Genomic DNA, 16,959 nt, shown 5'->3' on the forward strand with positions numbered 1-16,959 from the left:
CATTGTTTCTTCCATTTGCAGGCTGCCCCTTCCCTGGATGCTCTTCTCTCTCATCAATGGATTACAGCCTGTTCCTGTCAGTAGCAACGGCTTGTTCTGTGCAATTGTCTTGCTTTTTCTCATGCTGCTGTTTGTGATCTCTTCCATTGCATTATGCAAATGGAGAATGAACAAGATCCTGGGCTTCACCATGTTCCTCCTGTACTTTATATTCCTGATAATCAGTGTGCTGTTAGAAGATCGAATCATATCCTGTCCTGTATCTGTCTGAGTCAGAGTCAGAGTTGCTGAAAATGGACATGGATCAGAAAACCATGCCAGAAGTTTTTGTACCTCTTGTTAAATTAAAGAAAGAATGAACATGATCCAGGAGAGTGAGCTGAGTGGCCCAGAGCGACGTGGATGTGCTCTGGGACTGAAGTTTACAAGCCATCCCGTGGAGGCCAGTACAAGGACCCGAGACAGAGGATTTTCTAAATGAGACAGTTGGGGGTGAGGGATGGGGCAGGTACTAGAGCAGTAAGACAAGCACTCATGTTCATAGTTCCCTGATTATTTCTAAAGGGCTGCTGAGCAAAAAATGCAGATGTGGTCTACATCTCACCCTCCTGGCCCCTGCCCCCAGCACATGCTGCAATTTGCTGTCTCCTCTTTTTCTGTTCAGAACATGTGGTTTGATCAGGTTTGTATTCACTATAGGTTCACTTATTGGTGAGTTTAAAGGAGCAAAGGCTACATGAAGAAAAAGTGTAGCAGGAATCCATCGTCAGTATAATGGTGGTTCAGTAAAATGTGTACCAGTAGTTTATAGCTTAAGAGGAGGGCTACATGTGCGCTCACTGTTGCATTTCTGAAAAGTAAAATAAAATAAGCAGCCCCAGAAATTAAAATTTATAATCATCCCTTGAATTGGAAGATGTGGGTAATAGGGAATGAAAACTACTCTGAGGGCTATTTAAAAATATGTATTATTAGGAAATCCAAGTTAGTGGTGTTTCTATCAGTTGGTCACCTTGAGGGATTAGACATTCTAACAAAGCTGTCCTGGCTCTGTGCCCTTGTCCCTCATATCCTCACCCAACAGTGAGAGCTGCTACCAGTGAGGGAAAAGGAGTTTAAAAAAGAGAGTCTAAAGTCACTAGAGCCCAATCTGGTTTATAAAGTAAGAGATCCAGTGGGGCTATGCTATTTTCGTATGTCATCTCAGATGGGATTATAAAGCAAGAAGATTGATTTCCTGTGTGGCTTACAAGCGGATATTAGGCAATTAATTACAAAGGAGAAATTCCAAAAATGCTCAACACAATGACAAGGTGGTGAAGAAGAATATCACTACTTACAGGGTAGCTGGTGTGTAAAGGATACCAGTGTTTTTAAAAATTGGTATGGTTCAACATTTCGTGTGGAAGTTGAAGTGCTTATATATGAAATACTACTGCATGCTGCTTTTACTGGCATCAAGTTAAGAGGCACATTAAAAATGAAACAGTCCTATATCACTGGTTATGGAGCAAAAGGAACTCAGGTGAATGTGGTTTATGACGGCAAATGTGGCTTTAATTATGAACATGAGAGAGGATGCACTGAAGACCAGAAGGTGGCAAGACAGGTGGAAAAAACCGAATATTTTGATGTTGGAAGGGCTGTATGTCAGTCCATAATCCATCTTTTAAAGTGGGCTGGTTAATTCAATTCATGGCCTCACCACTCCAGGAGTCATTATTTGGAAATCACTTTTACTAAATTTCAATAAATCGTGAGTCCCAATGGTATTTTTTTTACAAAAATGGACATGCATTCATCCCTATCTTTAGGTCATTTGGTCAGAATGCTCGGGAGAAGACCGATAAAGAGTATGGGATCATGTTCTAATTACATATTCTTAAATTAGTTATCCTCATTCCTGATGCTGCCTCACTGCCTGGTTACCACATGCTGTGGCCTAAGGACAGAGGAGAGAGCAGTGCCTGTGGAAGGGAGATCCCAATACCAACACTCTGGGCGCCAGCCTGGAATCTGCCACCTTGAGGATGTCATCTCCTCACCAATTGCTTGGAAGCTCTTCTACAGAACAACTGCGTGAGGAATGATGGACGGCGAAGCGTTCTATAATGATAGAGTGCTGGACCGCCACTTAATGATTAAAATCAACTCTAATGATCGAACATCCTTTTTCTCATCAGTTTGCTGAATTTCTGGCATTTCTCTTTGCCTAGAAAAGCAGTTCCAACTTCACAATGTGACAGAAAAGGGGCAAATACATACGATGTTTAAAGCTGGAGTTGATGGATAAGCAGCTAGTGGGGAGAAAGAGATTTCAAGGAGATGGAAAACTTATGTAACTTCTAAAAGATCAACTTGTTATGCTTGGAAATTAAAATGTCATACATTATAAATTATAATTTATTAAAATTGTGCTGTTTTAAAGGTAAAGTACCATCTTAACATGTCAAGATAATGGTTAGATGATCCGCTTATTTGATGATCAAAATGATTTGTGTGGTTAGTTACATGGGACAAATTTTTGGTCATTCATTCAGCCTAAAAAGTCTGGCTGTCTTACGTGAGTATCTAAATTGGAAGAAAGCGGCTGCAAGGATAACTTCTCTTTGATCCTTCTTGAGGCTGCATTTCCTTGATGGCCCTGGTAAGAAATTTGGTTTGGGCCAAATTATAAAAATGTAAAACTCTGCCTAACTTAATGGGTTAAGATTCTATATAGTACCAGAATAAAAGGATATATTCCAAAAATTTAAAAACTAGTGTATGTTTAGGAGTTCCCATTGTGGCTCAGTGGTAATGAACCCGACCAGTATCCATGAGGATGTGGGTTTGATCCCTGGCCTCACTTAGTGGGTTAAGGATCTGGCGTTGCCATGAGCTGTGGTGTAGGTTGCAGATGCGGCTTGGATCCCATGTTGCTGGGCTGTGGCATAGGCCAGCAGCTGCAGTTCCCATTTGACCCCTAGCCTAGGAATTTCCATATGCCGCACCTGTGGCCCTAAAAGGCAAAAACAAACAACAACAAAAAACACTAGTGTATGTTTAAATGATTACCATACATTTTGACCATTATACTACAGTCTCATCAACAGATCTGAAAATGTTTTCATCAAGTTATAGGCTTGGCCTTTTATGATACTATAAGTATCCTAATTATCATGTAAAGATTGAGTACCAAAAAGGGCCAAGAATTTGAATTTAATATTTAAGACACAGCCTGGCAGATAAATCTGAAAAACTGGTTGGCTTTATGTGTCACAGAATACCTTTGGTTCTGGCCCCTCTGGGTGGGAGGGTCCCCTTGCAGGTGTAGCTTGCCATGTATTTTTGGACTGGTTGCTACAAAAGGTACAAAGAGAGGCTTGATGATCAGGGCTGTCTATCCTGGGGTGCAGGCTCCGGGGAAAGTGTCACTAAGGCCAGGCAGGAAATCCTGGCCTAAGGCTGTCCACACAACCAAAGCCCACTTCTGGTCCTCAGGCCCTTCACTGTGATGAGCTGGCAAATCCGGAGAATTTACAGAAAATTCCATCAGTTGCTTCAATGGTTTTATCACAGTACTATGTTTAAAAAGAAAATCTTTAAATACAAAAGGAGGGAGCCATGCAAATAAACAGCAACTGTGGAAAGACTGCAGTAACTTTATCAGAAGAGTCTGTTACCATCTCACGCATGCACAGAGACTTTTTGAATCAGAGTCCGAAATTCCTATATTGTGTAATACTAATTTTGTGAACAAAAATAATTAAGCCAGCAAATGAACTTACTCTGGAGTCAGAGGAAGAAGACAGCATGAAGGGATAATAAGATACAAGGTACTGAGGATATTAAGATAAGCTGGTACGCAGCTACCATATAATTCAGTTCTGAAATAAAACCTAGTCTTACACCCAAACAGGAAGGGCAGCGCATGCTAAGGCTAACACAAAGGCTAGCCCAAGGGCCCTCTCAAGGAGGCAGCCTACTCTTTTCCTTCCTGCTCTGAGTTAAAGTGCCTAATAGCAGCTTTCAAGTTCTAGCGGGAGAAATAAAAATAAAGCGAGGCTACTGCACATTACCATACAAATAGGTATTTTCTTACCATATGCTTACAAACTATGTAGAAGTACAACATCTATACACAGCAGACTAACACTTGTGAGTCGCACTAAAGTATCGTAGTAATTACTAGCATAAAATAAATACTTACCACCTAAAATGCTGAACCAACATTTTCAGGGGCTGTTTCTTTACATGCAAAAATTGAAAGACATTTTAGAAAACCGTAAAATAAGCTGGTAACTTTAGGGTTTTAAGGCAAAAAACCTCTCCCAAAATCAGAAAAATAAAGACAAAAATCAGAAATATGAACAGGCTGCATAACTCCTTCACAGGAGGATAAAAATTAAATATTGAAATATAAAATACAAATGTATGACATTCAAAACACAATGGGAGGAAGGAGTAAACAAGTTCTATTAGGACATGGCATGGTTTATTTTCAACTAGTAAACATAAATAAAACTAAGAGTAAGAAAATAAAAGATAATGTAGCAAAAGGGTATTTCTGTCCAACATGATTGGCCATGATTCTCTAAAATGAATGGTCAGCAGAGATAAAACTGAAGAAAAGTTTGTATGGAGTTATTTTAAAGGATGATCTACATTTTACTTTTCTTTTGATCAGGGTTTGCCACTTCCTATCCGTGTTCTAGGTTTTATTTTTAAAGAGTGAATCTGTGCAAATAATATTCTCTGTGGATTAAAAATAGAGGAAATAAAACTCAAACCAAAAGAAGAAACAAAAATTGGTGTCAGAGAGAGGAGATAAAAATTATATTCGCTTTTCCAGATAAGTCTGAACCATAAAGAATGGACTTTACCTTCCCTTTTTTGGGGTCAGATACTTGAAGTCAATGAACTAGCATTATCGTGAAAGCTGTTTTCCTAAGGGGAAAAAAAACCAAACAGTAACAAAAAGCCAGAAGAGACCCCCCAGAATTCACTTTGGAGGGATGTTTATCCCTAATGCAAAATCAAACATTTCTTTCATTTGACAGCTTTCAAATGATTATGATTTAGAGAATGTAAAGCTGAATTAGAATGTGAAGCTTGCATCTCAACAGTCAAGAAAGGATAAGACAGGAGTGGTATTTACAGATTCACGGGCATAGCACCAGATTTTTCAAGTTGAGTTCAGCCCGCAACTAACTGAAGTGAAATTTTACATTTAAAAATTTTCCCCAGTATTTCCCAGAGGTGAAAGCTGTGAAATGTTTCAGCTGTTCACTGACAGTATGAACTCAACAGTGCTTCTTCTCCAGTGGAATTGCTTCTAAGTTTCAGGACTTTAAGATATATCTTCAGTGCAAGCGTCCTGAACTCTACAGGCTTTTACACACCTAATTTAGGACCATTCTTTTTTTTTTTCCTTTCTTTCTTTGAAGTTGGCTAGAGAATTCCTTCATGACAATGTGTGCAAACGCACATCACACAAACACACTGAAAATCTTAATAATTCTAACAGCCAAAGGAAATTTTTTTTTAATCAGAAATTACCCAAAGAAAGTGATATTAAAAATAATGGGACTACAAATATTTTTTAAGACTCTATTTAATACCCATAGTACTTAAACATTCACTTTAATTGTCTGAGTTCTGGATATTTCTGGATGTTAGATTCCATAAAGCAGATTCTGAAGGCTTGTTGAAAAAGCCAAGTTCCTCAATATGGGAAATTCTACCTGGCTGTACTTTTAAGAGTTAATATTCTTCTACTTTTGAAAAAATATTTTGAATATTTATATATAATATATATATAATATTAACAGAATACTCCAGTAGGTCATATTCCAGATAAATAGAGTACAATTTGAATCATACCCAATATTTTAGATATTAAAATAAAAGTAAAATTTGGGATAAACTCTGACATATTTCCCAACATGTTCACATAGAATATTAAAATTTAAATTGATATTTGGCTTTGTAAGTTAATTTCCCTGTGTACTGTTTGTATCTACTAGCAATAGAGAATGGTGTATTGAGCCTGATTTTGGAGAAGCAGACTCGGAACCCCTGTGGCTCTCCTTCCACAAGGCTCGATGAGTCAGTCTGGGCAGTGCATACCCCTGCCATGACTGACACACTGCAGTCAGGCTTAGGAGTACCAACTTGTGATCCAAGGACAACAGTGACAAGAGCACTGACATTTCTGAATCATTCTCCCAAGTAGTAAAAAAACAAAACAAAACAGATACACATACAGAGATCTGCAGCTGTACTAATGACTTCAAATAGCAGCAGACAAGGGAAATAAGCACTTAACTGCCTTGATTCATAAGTTTAAGTTCATTGTTTGCTATATTGTTTAAAAATTAAAAAAATATCAACTTACTATAAACAATTTAAAATATGTATACTCTAACTTCATGGTCAGAACATTTGAATAGTCTATGGAAACAGGAGATACTTTGATCTTACATTTGTTTTACGTTCCATATATGATTTTTCAATCTGTTTCTTCCAAGAGAAACCATAAAACAGTTGTCTTTGTTTTATAGGAACTGATTTTGTTCAGGGATTTCTTCATCACAAAAATACTTAATTATCTGTTACTACAGAAGAAAAAAAGAAAGAAATGGGAAACAAAGTGGCTTTCTCCCACTTGTCACTATTTTCTTAAGACATTCTGTACATAAACTGGACTTTCCGAGCCATTTACAAATGCATTTTCAAAAATCGAAGAAAAAAGTTTAGCGTCTAAAAGTGTTATTTTATATACACTGACTATACAACACATAGTGAAAGTATAGACACACATCTTAAAGATAAGGTTCTCCAAAGGTTTTTCGACATTCCATCACCCCTGTACTTGGTGGTCTATCACAGTTGTGGGTACTCTTGACTTGATTGGGTGTGAGACGATCGTATGCCATCTTGTATTCTTTATCAAATGCATCTGCAAAAATTCATAGAGAAATAAAGACATAAAGCAATGTATATTTGATATCTCAGAAATCAAGTTTTTGTAATACTACAGAACCACAAAATAAAAGCCAAGAAGGAACCTCTAGGCCATTTCTGTTAACTGAAGGACCACAGAATTTCACAGCTGGAGTGGGGACCTTAGAGTCCCACAGCACTTTTGAGCTAGATTACACTGAGCAATGAAATGTGAAGTTCTAGGACATCGACTGTTTTCTTCTTTCCCAAATTAGAAAAATTTTATAAAATACATCTAAAATTTACTGTCTTAATCATTTTAAAGTGCACAGTACGATGGTGTTGCATACATTCATACTGTCATGCAATCATCACCACTGTCCATTTCTATACTCTTTTCATCTTATGAAACTGAAACTCTATACCCATTAACTAATAACACTCCTTCTCTCCTCTCCCCACTGCACCTCTTTTCAACTATCATTCTTCTTCTGTGCCTATGATTTTGACTACTTAAGTGGAATAGTACAGTATCTGTCTTTTTGTGACTGGTGTATTTCACTTAATATAATGTTTTCAAGGTTCACCTGTGTTGTGGCATGTGTCAAAATTTCCTTCCTTTTTAAGGCTGAATAATATTCCATTGTATGTATATATCACATTTTGCTTATTCACTCATCTCTCAATAGACACTTGGGTTGCTCTCACATTTCAGCTATTATGAATAATACTGCTATAAACATGCATGTACTAATATCTCTTTGCGACTCTGCTTTCGATTCTTCAGGGTATGTACCCAGAAGTGCAATTGTTGGATAATGTAGAAATTCTCATTTTCAGTTTTTTTTTTTTTTTTTGTCTTTTTGCCATTTCTTGGGCCGCTCCCCAGGCTAGGGGTCTAATCAGAGCTGTAGCCGCTGGCCTACACCACAGCCACAGCAATGTGGGATCTGAGCCACGTCTGTGACCTACACCAGAGCTCACGGCAGCGCCAGATCCTTAACCCACTGAGCGAGGCGAGGGATTGCACCTGGTCAGATTCGTTTCCGCTGTACCACAACGGACACTCCCTGCAATGGCTTTTTTCATTGTTGCTGAATTTTAGGAATTCTTCATATATTCTGGATATTAATCTCTTATCAGATATTTGATTTATAAATATTTTCTCCCATTCCGTGGGATGCCTTTTCACACTGTTGATATCACCTTTGGATGTACAATTTTTTTTTTTTTTTTGGCTGCTCCATGGCATATGGAGCTCCTGGGTCAGGGATCAGATCTGAGCCATAGCCACGAAATAAGCTGCAGCAACGGCTATTTCCAGGATCCACTGTGCCAGGCCAGGGAATGAAGCTGTGTCCCATCACTCCCAAGCTGCTGCCAATCCTGTTGCGCTAGAGTGGGAGCTCCCCCAATTTTTAATTTTCATGATAATCAATTTGTCTACTTTTTTCTTCTATTGCCTGTTCCTTCAATGTCATATCTAAGAAATCACTGACAAATTCAATGTCATGAAGCTTTTGTCTCATGTTTTCTTCTCATAGTTTTAGGGCTTACATTTAGGTATTCAATCAATTTTGAGTTAATTTTTGTATAAAGGTCCAACTTCATTCTTTTGCAAGTGAATATCTCATTTTCCCAGCACAATTTCTTAAAAAGACAGTCTTTCCCTCACAGAATAGTCTTGGCACCCTTGTCCAAGATAATTTTACCACAAATGTGACCTTTTATGTCTGGGCTGTCTATTCCATTGGTCTCTATGTCTGTCTGTAGGCCAGTACCACGCTGTTTTGCTTATTGTAGTTTTGCTGTAAAATTTGAAACCAGTTAGTGTGAGTCCTCTAAATTTATTCTTTTTTGTGATTGTTCTGGCTACTTGGGGTCCCTTGAGATTCCATAAATTTTAGCATGATCCTTTCTATTTCTGCAAAAAATGTCATTGGGATTTTGATAGCAATTGCACTGAATCTGTAGATTGCTTTGAGTAGTACTGATATTTAAGAATATTGGTCCTGTATGAGCATGGGGTTTATTTCCTTTCATTTATGTGATCTTTAATTTCTTTGAGCAATGTAATTTTTTTTTTTTTTTTGCTTTTTTTTTTTAGGGCTGCACCCATGGCACATGGAGGTTCCCAGGTTAGGGGTTGAATTGGAGCTACAGCTTCTGGCCTACACCACAGCCACAGCAACGTGGGATCCAAGCTGCATCTATGACGTACACCACAGCTCACAGCAACGCTGGATCCTTAACCCCCTGAGCGAGGCCAGGCATCAAACTCTCATCATCATGGATCCTAGGTGGGTTTGTTAACTGCTGAGCCATGAAGGGAACTCCTGTTTATAATTTTTATTGTATAAATCTTTCACTTCCTTGGTAAAACAAATTCCTAAGTATTCTATTCTTTTTGATGCTATTGTAAATGGTATTGCTTTCTTAATTTCATTTTTGGATTATTCATTGCTAGTTACACAAATGTAACTGATTTTTGTTATCTTGATCTTATGGCCTATAACCTTTCTTAATTCATTTATTAACTAATATTTTGGGTTTTTTTGTTTTGTTCTGTTTTGTTTTAATGTGGACTCTCTAAGGTTTTTTGTTATAAGATCATGTTGTCTATAAATATAGGGGCCCAAACAGGCAGTCCGTAACAAGCGGTGTTAGTCCTTCTTTAAACATTAACTTCTTCCTTTCCAATCTGGATGCCTTTTATTTCTTTTTCTTGCCTACTTGCTCTGGCTAGAACCGTACTGTACTGTGCTGGTACAACGCTGAATAGAATTGGTGAAAGCAGGCATCATTTCCTTATTCTAGATCTTAAAGGGAAGACCTTCTGTTTTTCACCATTGAGTATGGTGTTAACTGTGGGTTTTTCAAAAATGCCTTCATAGCGTTCCCTTCCATTCCTGGTTTGTTGAATTTTGTCAAATGCTTTTTCTGTGTCTACTGAGCTATCATGGGGTTCTTTTATTCTATTAATATGGTATATTACATTAATGGAGTTTTTCAAATGTTGATCCAACACTGCATCCCTGGGATAGATGCCGCTTCGTCATGGCACATAATCCTTTCTGTATGTTGCTGGATTTGGTTTATTAGTATTTTGTTGAAGATTTCTACATCTACATTAATAAGGGATACTGCTCCTTAGTTTCCTATGATGTCTTTTTCTGGGCTTGGTCAGGGTGATAATATTGGCCAATACACAGGATGGGTTAGGAAGCACTCCTTCTTCTTCTTCTTTTTTGTTTTTTTTTTTGGTCAGAGTTTGTGAAGGATTAGTGTCTTAGTTCAGGCTGCTATACCAGAACACCGTAGCCTGCGTGGCTTAAATGATGACATTTCCCCCCACACACTCTGGCGGCTGGGAAGTCCAAAATCTAGGTGCTAGCAGATCTGGTGTCTGGTAAGAGAAGTTCCTGGTTTGCAGACAGCTATCTTCTCTTTGTATCCTCAAGCGGCTGAGAGAGAGAGGGACACCTCTCTTTTTCTTATAAGAAATCCCCTCCTAGGGGCTCCAACTTCATGATGTAATTACTTTCCAAAGGCCCTACTTCTAAATACCATCACATTAGGGCTTCAATATACGTATGAATTTGGGGTGAGGGGGCCCAAACAGGCACTCCATAACAAGCAGTGTTAGTTCTTCTTTAAACATTTGGTAGAATTTACCATTTGGCCTAGGCTTTTCTTTATGGGAAGATTTTTGATTACTAACTCAATCTCCTTACTAGTTATAGGTCTATTAAGATTTTCTGTTTTTTTTTTTTTTTTTGTCTTTTGCCTTTATAGGGCCCATGGCATATGGAGGTTCCCAGGCTAGGGGTCTCATCGGAGCTGCAGCTGCCAGCCTACACCAGAACCACAGCAACACAGGATCCGAGCCGAGTCTGCAACCTACACCTCAGCTCATGGCAATGCCGGATCCTTAACCCACTGAGCAAGGCCAGGGATTGAACCTCATGGTTCCTAGTCGGATGTGCTAACCACTGAGCCACGACAGGAATTCCCGATTTTCTGTTCTTGAATCAGTTTTAGAGTTTATGTTTTTCTAGAAATTTGCCTCTCTTTTAAGTTAATCTAATTTGTTGACATACAATCATTTATTGTGTCCCCTCAAAATTCTTTTTATTTCTGTAAGGTCTGTAGGAATATCCCTTTTTTTGGTTCCTGATTTTAGTAATTTGAGTCTTCTCTCTTTATCTCTCAGTCTAGCTTACAGGTCTATGAATTTTGTTGATCTTTTCAAAGAACAAACTCTTTTTCAATGAATTTCTCTATTTTAAAAACATTTCCCCCTTTCTTCTCTGTTTTATTTATTTCTGTGCTAGTACTTACTATTTCCTTCCTCTGCTTGCTTTGGGTTTAGTTTGCTCTTCTTTTTCTAGTTTCTTAAGATAGGAACTGCTTTTCCTGCATCTCAAAGTTTTTTATTTTCATTTATCGCAAAGTAATGTTATGAGTTTTTGACACATTTGCTATTTAGGAGTGTGATATTTACTTTCTATATACTTGCGAATTTCTTATTTTCCTTCTATTATTGATTTCTCATATAATTCTACTATAGTTAAAAGAACATACTTTGTATGATTTCAAACCTTTCAAATTTATTGAGACATGCTGTGTAGCTTTACATTGGTTTATCCTGGGCAATATTCCATATACAGTGAAGAAGAATATGTGTTTTGTTGTTGGATGGAGTGATGCTCTGCAGATGCTTCTAGGTCTAGTTGGTTTACAGTGCTGCTCAAGTCTTTTATTTCCTTGCTGCTATCTAGTTGTTCTATCTATTACTGAAATATCCAACTACTATGGTTGACTGTCTATTTCTCCCTCCAATTCTGTTAGATTTTACTTGGTGGGTTTTTTCGGCTCTGTTGTTAGTTGCATAGATGTTACAATTGTGATACACAATAATTCTTGGATTGATTATTTCATCATTATAAATGTGCTTCTTTGCCTCCAAAGTCTGTTTTGTCTGATATGAAGATAATCTATTCTTCTTTTTAGTACTACTTCCCAAAATATATATTTAGTTAGCTTACATCTTTTCTAAAACAAGCTTAATGTCATTAGTGATATGACATAATAGTTAAAAGCATGGGATTGGAAATTAAGACTACTTGGTTCAAATAATGGCTCTGTTATTACTGTGAAACCCAAGTTTAAGTTACTTAACCTCTTGGAGCCTCAGCTGCCTCAATAATATGGAAATGATAATAGTACCTATCTCATAGGGCTTTTGATAATTGTATGAAATAAAACATAGAAAGTACTTGCTACAATGTAAGGCATCTAATAAGCCCTCAAAAATACTAGCTTTCAGGAGTTCCTGTTGTGGTGTGGTGGGAATGAATCTGACTAGGAACCATGGCTTGCAGGTTCGATCCCTGGCCTTGCTCAGTGGGTTAAAGATCCGGCATTGCCATGAGCTGTGGTGGAGTTCACAGACGTGGCTCAGATCTGGCGTGGCTGTGGCTGTGGCGTAGACCAGTGGCTACAGCTCCTACTGGACCCCTGACACGGGAACCTCCATATGCTGCGGGTACAGCCCTAAAAAAAAAAAAAGAAAAAGAAAAAAAAATTAGCTTTCAAAAAAAAAAAAAAAAAGAGTTAGCTTTCATTATGTATATTATCACCACCATGACCAAAATATCAAAGTATCTTTTACACTATATCAAAACAAAACAACACTAAACAAGAGTTCCTGTGGTGGCTCAGTGGTAACAAACCCAACTAGTAACCATGAGGATGCAGGTCCAATCCCTGGCCTCGGATCAGTGGGTTAAGGACCCAGCGTTGCCGTGAGCTGTGGTGTGGGTCGCAGACATGGCTTGGATCTGGCATTGCTGTGGCAGCTGCAGCTCCAATTTGACCCCTAGCCTGGGAACTTCCATATGCTATGGGTATGGCCCTGAAAACAAAAAACAAAAAAACCTCACAAAGAAACAATTCTAATATATTAATTTCACATTAAATTAATTAAGACCACTACTATAAAACACTCTGAAAACGATCCCATGATATATAAATATTACATGTTATATATTATGCTGAATTACCTATATCAATGTTTTCTCTTCCCAGTGCCACAAGTGAGAGAAACAGTATTTCTCTATACAGACTCCTAGGAGGAGAAAGGAGTGGAGAAGGTATTACTATCCACATAGTTTACATATATCTACAAAAGTTTTTATGTTAATATAAGCATGCGATATTCTAACAAATTACTAAGCAAACAATGTGGATCTGCTTAGAGAAACTATATATTCATTTAAGAGAATGACTTACCTCTGTCTTTTAAAATGAGGACATTTATTCAGTGTTTCTAAAATCTGACTCATTGGTCCATAGACATCATTCATTTTAATGCTTTTTACCATATTTTTCAATAGTTCCTGGTTAAATGAATTATCACCTTTTTGCAATAAATGGACCATAGGATACTTTTGGGCTGTAAAAGAACAGAAGATCAGATGAAGAAAAATGTTTTGTGTAGAAAGGAGAATCTAATTAAGCAACAACTGACAGCTCTTAAAAAAACTGCAAAGCATAAAAATCAATAGAGGGCAATAGACAAAAGAATTGAAATCTAAGAATGAAGAAAGGAAAAAAAGGAAGAAATGAGACAAATAATGATTAAAAATAAGCTTAAAGGCCTTTTGTGGCCTCAAATGCACAATAACTAAAAATACTGTTTTCTTAAAAACAGCTCCTGGAAGAAATTCTAAATCGGCAGCCTGGGATGGAGACAAATGAAAAAATAAGTAAAAAAAGAAATAAGTACAAGCAATGTGCTAAAATGGAACTCTGCAAAACATAACCCCTCTGGCACGTACAAGGCACAACTCAAAAAAATTAAAAACCAAAAAAAACCCCCCACTCCCCAAAACCCCTCCAATCCCTGACTTCCAAAGAAGATAGCACTGAAAAAACATCAAACTTAACACTCACTCTCAAATAAAAGAGTACGATTTTGACCTGTAAGACAAAAAGTAGTATAGTAAAATACAAGTCAGTTACACATTAGTTTAGGCTACTTAAAGCAAGCAGAGATTACTCTCCTCTCATAAGAAGGAAGTCTGCATTCTATGACAGAACTTACTGTGGGCATTCCAGAGGATGTACAAGGGCTGTCCTGGATCCTGATGTAATTTCATATTGTCCCACAACATTTGTATTAAAACGTATTTACTATCTTCAGACATACAGTGGCGAGGAATCTGTGTTGAAGAATAAATAAACATTCATTAATGATCCTTATATGACAATGTTTTTGTTAATATTTTATAAAGACCCTTATCTTTATGTGTGCAAGAAAGAAAGAGAGAATAGAAAAGGGCTGATTTGTATGCATTTTATAACCTACTGAAGGAAGATAGCCTGAGTTGAGAAGCCAATGATCCCTAAAGTAACAGACTTAAAAAATACTGAGATCATTGAGAAAGGGTATAGGAAGGGCTAATCTTGACTAGTTTATGACTGAAGCTCCAAAGAAAGATGAAGCCAAGAGCCCCATTCTACATCAGCTCAAGACCCCAAGCCCAGATAACTGAATGAGTTAACCTCTTAGTCTTGCACTCATCATGTACTGAAAATCCAAGCACACTCACCATCACAGACATGAAGTACAAGAAGGGAGAAGAGGAGTTCCCGTTGTGGCTCAGTGGTTAACGAATCGGACTAGGAACCATGAGGTTGCGGGTTCGATCCCTGGCCTTGCTCAGTGGGTTAAGGGTCTCACGTTGCCATGAGCTGCAGTATAGGTCGTAGACGTGGCTCGGATCCCATGTTGCAGTGGCTCTGGTGTAAGTGGCTATAGCTCCGATTAGACCCCTAGCCAGGGAACTTCCATATGCCACAGAAGCAGCTCTAGAAATGGCAAAAAGACAAAAAAAAAAAAAAAAAAAAAAAAAGGGGAGAAGACAAGATTCCTAAACTGAGACACTTTGCCATTTAGTGACAGAGATGGCATGTGAAAAAGAAAAAAATGCCTTTTTTTTTTTTTTTGCTTTTCGGGCTGCACCCATGGCTTATGGAGGTTCTCAGGCTAGGGGGTCAAATTGGGCTGCTGGCCTATGCCCCAGCCACAGCAATGCTGGATCCAAGCCGTATATTGGACCTACACCACAGCTCAGGGCAACACCGGATTCTTAACCCACTGAGCAAGGCCAGGGATGGAACCCAAAAACTCATGAATCCTAGTCGGGTTCGTTAACCACTGAGCCATGAGGGGAACTCCAGGGTTGTTTTTGCAGGAGCTATGACACGAGTGGGCCAACTCACAAACTCTTCTAAGAGTCATTTACAGTTTATTCTTGAGGCTGTAACAAAAATTCAAGCCTGCTTTGTGTGACTTTTACAAGAAGTCTAAAAAATATGACTTAGTGCTGCTAGAATGCAGAAAGAAAAATTATTTGCAGCTAAAACAATTTTACTGATTCAGCTGATTATTAAAACTAGCAGAAAAATAACTTTTTTGTTATCAGGAGTACGGAAACATTACAATGGTGACAGTAGCACTGGCTTTTAGTTAATTTTTATTCTCATACCTTTGAATACTTGTTACAATGCTCCGAAGAAAGGATCAATCCAGGTAAATTACTGGGTAAGTCAAGACGTCTAAAATACCACACCAGGTTCCAAAAAACAATTGGATGATGGTCCACAAAGTCTGCCACTGTTATTGCATGATCACCTTCATTTTCCAATAAGCTTTCAAGTTCCTTCCATACCACTAAAGGACTAAGATATGGAACAGTGATAGGATCGGGACTCGGGAGGTGCCATTCTAATCCTAAAGCATCCTGTTGAATAAATACAAAACCATAAATGACAATTACAAGATTTTATGATACTAAATCACTAAAAAAATTTCCTGTCAGTGATTTCCATGTGAGTAGAAAAGTAAGTGTATCATGCAACAAGAGACTCTTCTGAGCAATAATAAAATTGAAGCTTTAATAGATGCAGACTATTGCCTTTGGAATGGATAAGCAATGAGATCCTGCTGTGTAGCACTGGGAACTACGTCTGGTCACTTATGCTAGAGCATGATAATGTTAGAAAAAAGAATCTATACATGTATGTGGAACTGGGTCACCATGCTGTACAGTAGAAAATTGACAGAACACTGTAAACCAGCTATAATGAAAGAAGTAAAAATCATTATATAAAAAATAAGTAAATATAAATGTCATAGAAAATAAAATCGAAGCTAATAAGGCAGTTTAGCACATGGGGAACATAATTATACCTAAATTATAAAAAAAAAAACCCAAAAAACCAAAATACATACTGTAGCTCCTTGTAAAGTAGCTGGCAGGCTGCCTGTAGGAATAAGCTTCTGCCCTCCAGTGTCTTCCTTATCCAAGGGGCCATAAGTACCGACACTCCTGGCCATTGGAAATATTGGACATTTTGACATAGATGTTTTTGATTTATCAGTAGGAATCTGAATACTTCGGGCACATGTATTTTCCAGTTTAGATTTGCTTGGGCATTGAAAAAAGAAAAAGAAACCCATATCATTGTCTAGATTTACTTTATTTCCCCTAGAATGACCATGTTCTCTTTAGAATCAGAACTGGACACAGCAAAGTAAAATAATGGAAAAATATTATTTAGGTTTTGGCTGGGAAACAGGATAGATCCAGTTTAAAGTAGCCTTGTCATGTTAAATTTCCTTTTTATCCAGGGACCTTTAAAACTCTAAGAGTCATTCACTTATTCAAAGCATTTAATGGACAGCTTGCTTTTAAAAAGATTTTTATGGCTACACCTACAGCATATGGAAGTTCCTGGGCCAGCAGTCAAATCAAAGCCATAGCTGCAGCCTAGACCACAGCCATGGCAACACCAGATCCAAGCCCTGCCTGTGACCTACACGGCAGCTTGTGCCATTGCTGGATCCTTAACCCACTGAGTGAGGCCGGGGAGCAAACCTGCATCCTTACAGAGACAATGTTGGTTCCTTAACCTGCTGAGCCCCAACAGGAACTCCAAGTAGACTACTTTTAAATTAAACTT

At 37.9% G+C, this 16,959-nt stretch overlaps 2 protein-coding genes across 7 annotated transcripts in view; one reads left to right on the top strand and one right to left on the bottom strand.

Moving 5' to 3' along the window:
• The window catches only part of SLC24A1 (solute carrier family 24 member 1), a 58,849-nt gene extending 52,647 nt beyond the window's left edge, over positions 1-6,202 (top strand). For all 6 annotated transcript variants that reach the window (XM_021100202.1, XM_021100193.1, XM_021100201.1 and 3 more), the window contains one exon: positions 22-6,202. In XM_021100202.1, coding sequence (XP_020955861.1) covers positions 22-271 — 250 coding nt within the window. In that variant the 3' untranslated portion in view covers positions 272-6,202. The remainder of the gene's footprint in view (positions 1-21) is intronic.
• The window catches only part of DENND4A (DENN domain containing 4A), a 128,817-nt gene continuing 117,436 nt past the window's right edge, over positions 5,579-16,959 (bottom strand). Inside the window, 6 exon segments of the mRNA XM_021100187.1 lie at positions 5,579-6,943; positions 12,993-13,057; positions 13,222-13,384; positions 14,036-14,153; positions 15,483-15,737; positions 16,229-16,424. Coding sequence (XP_020955846.1) covers positions 6,807-6,943; positions 12,993-13,057; positions 13,222-13,384; positions 14,036-14,153; positions 15,483-15,737; positions 16,229-16,424 — 934 coding nt within the window. The 3' untranslated portion in view covers positions 5,579-6,806.

This window comes from Sus scrofa, chromosome 1 (assembly GCF_000003025.6).
Source record: "Sus scrofa isolate TJ Tabasco breed Duroc chromosome 1, Sscrofa11.1, whole genome shotgun sequence".
Classification (NCBI taxonomy): domain Eukaryota; kingdom Metazoa; phylum Chordata; class Mammalia; order Artiodactyla; family Suidae; genus Sus; species Sus scrofa.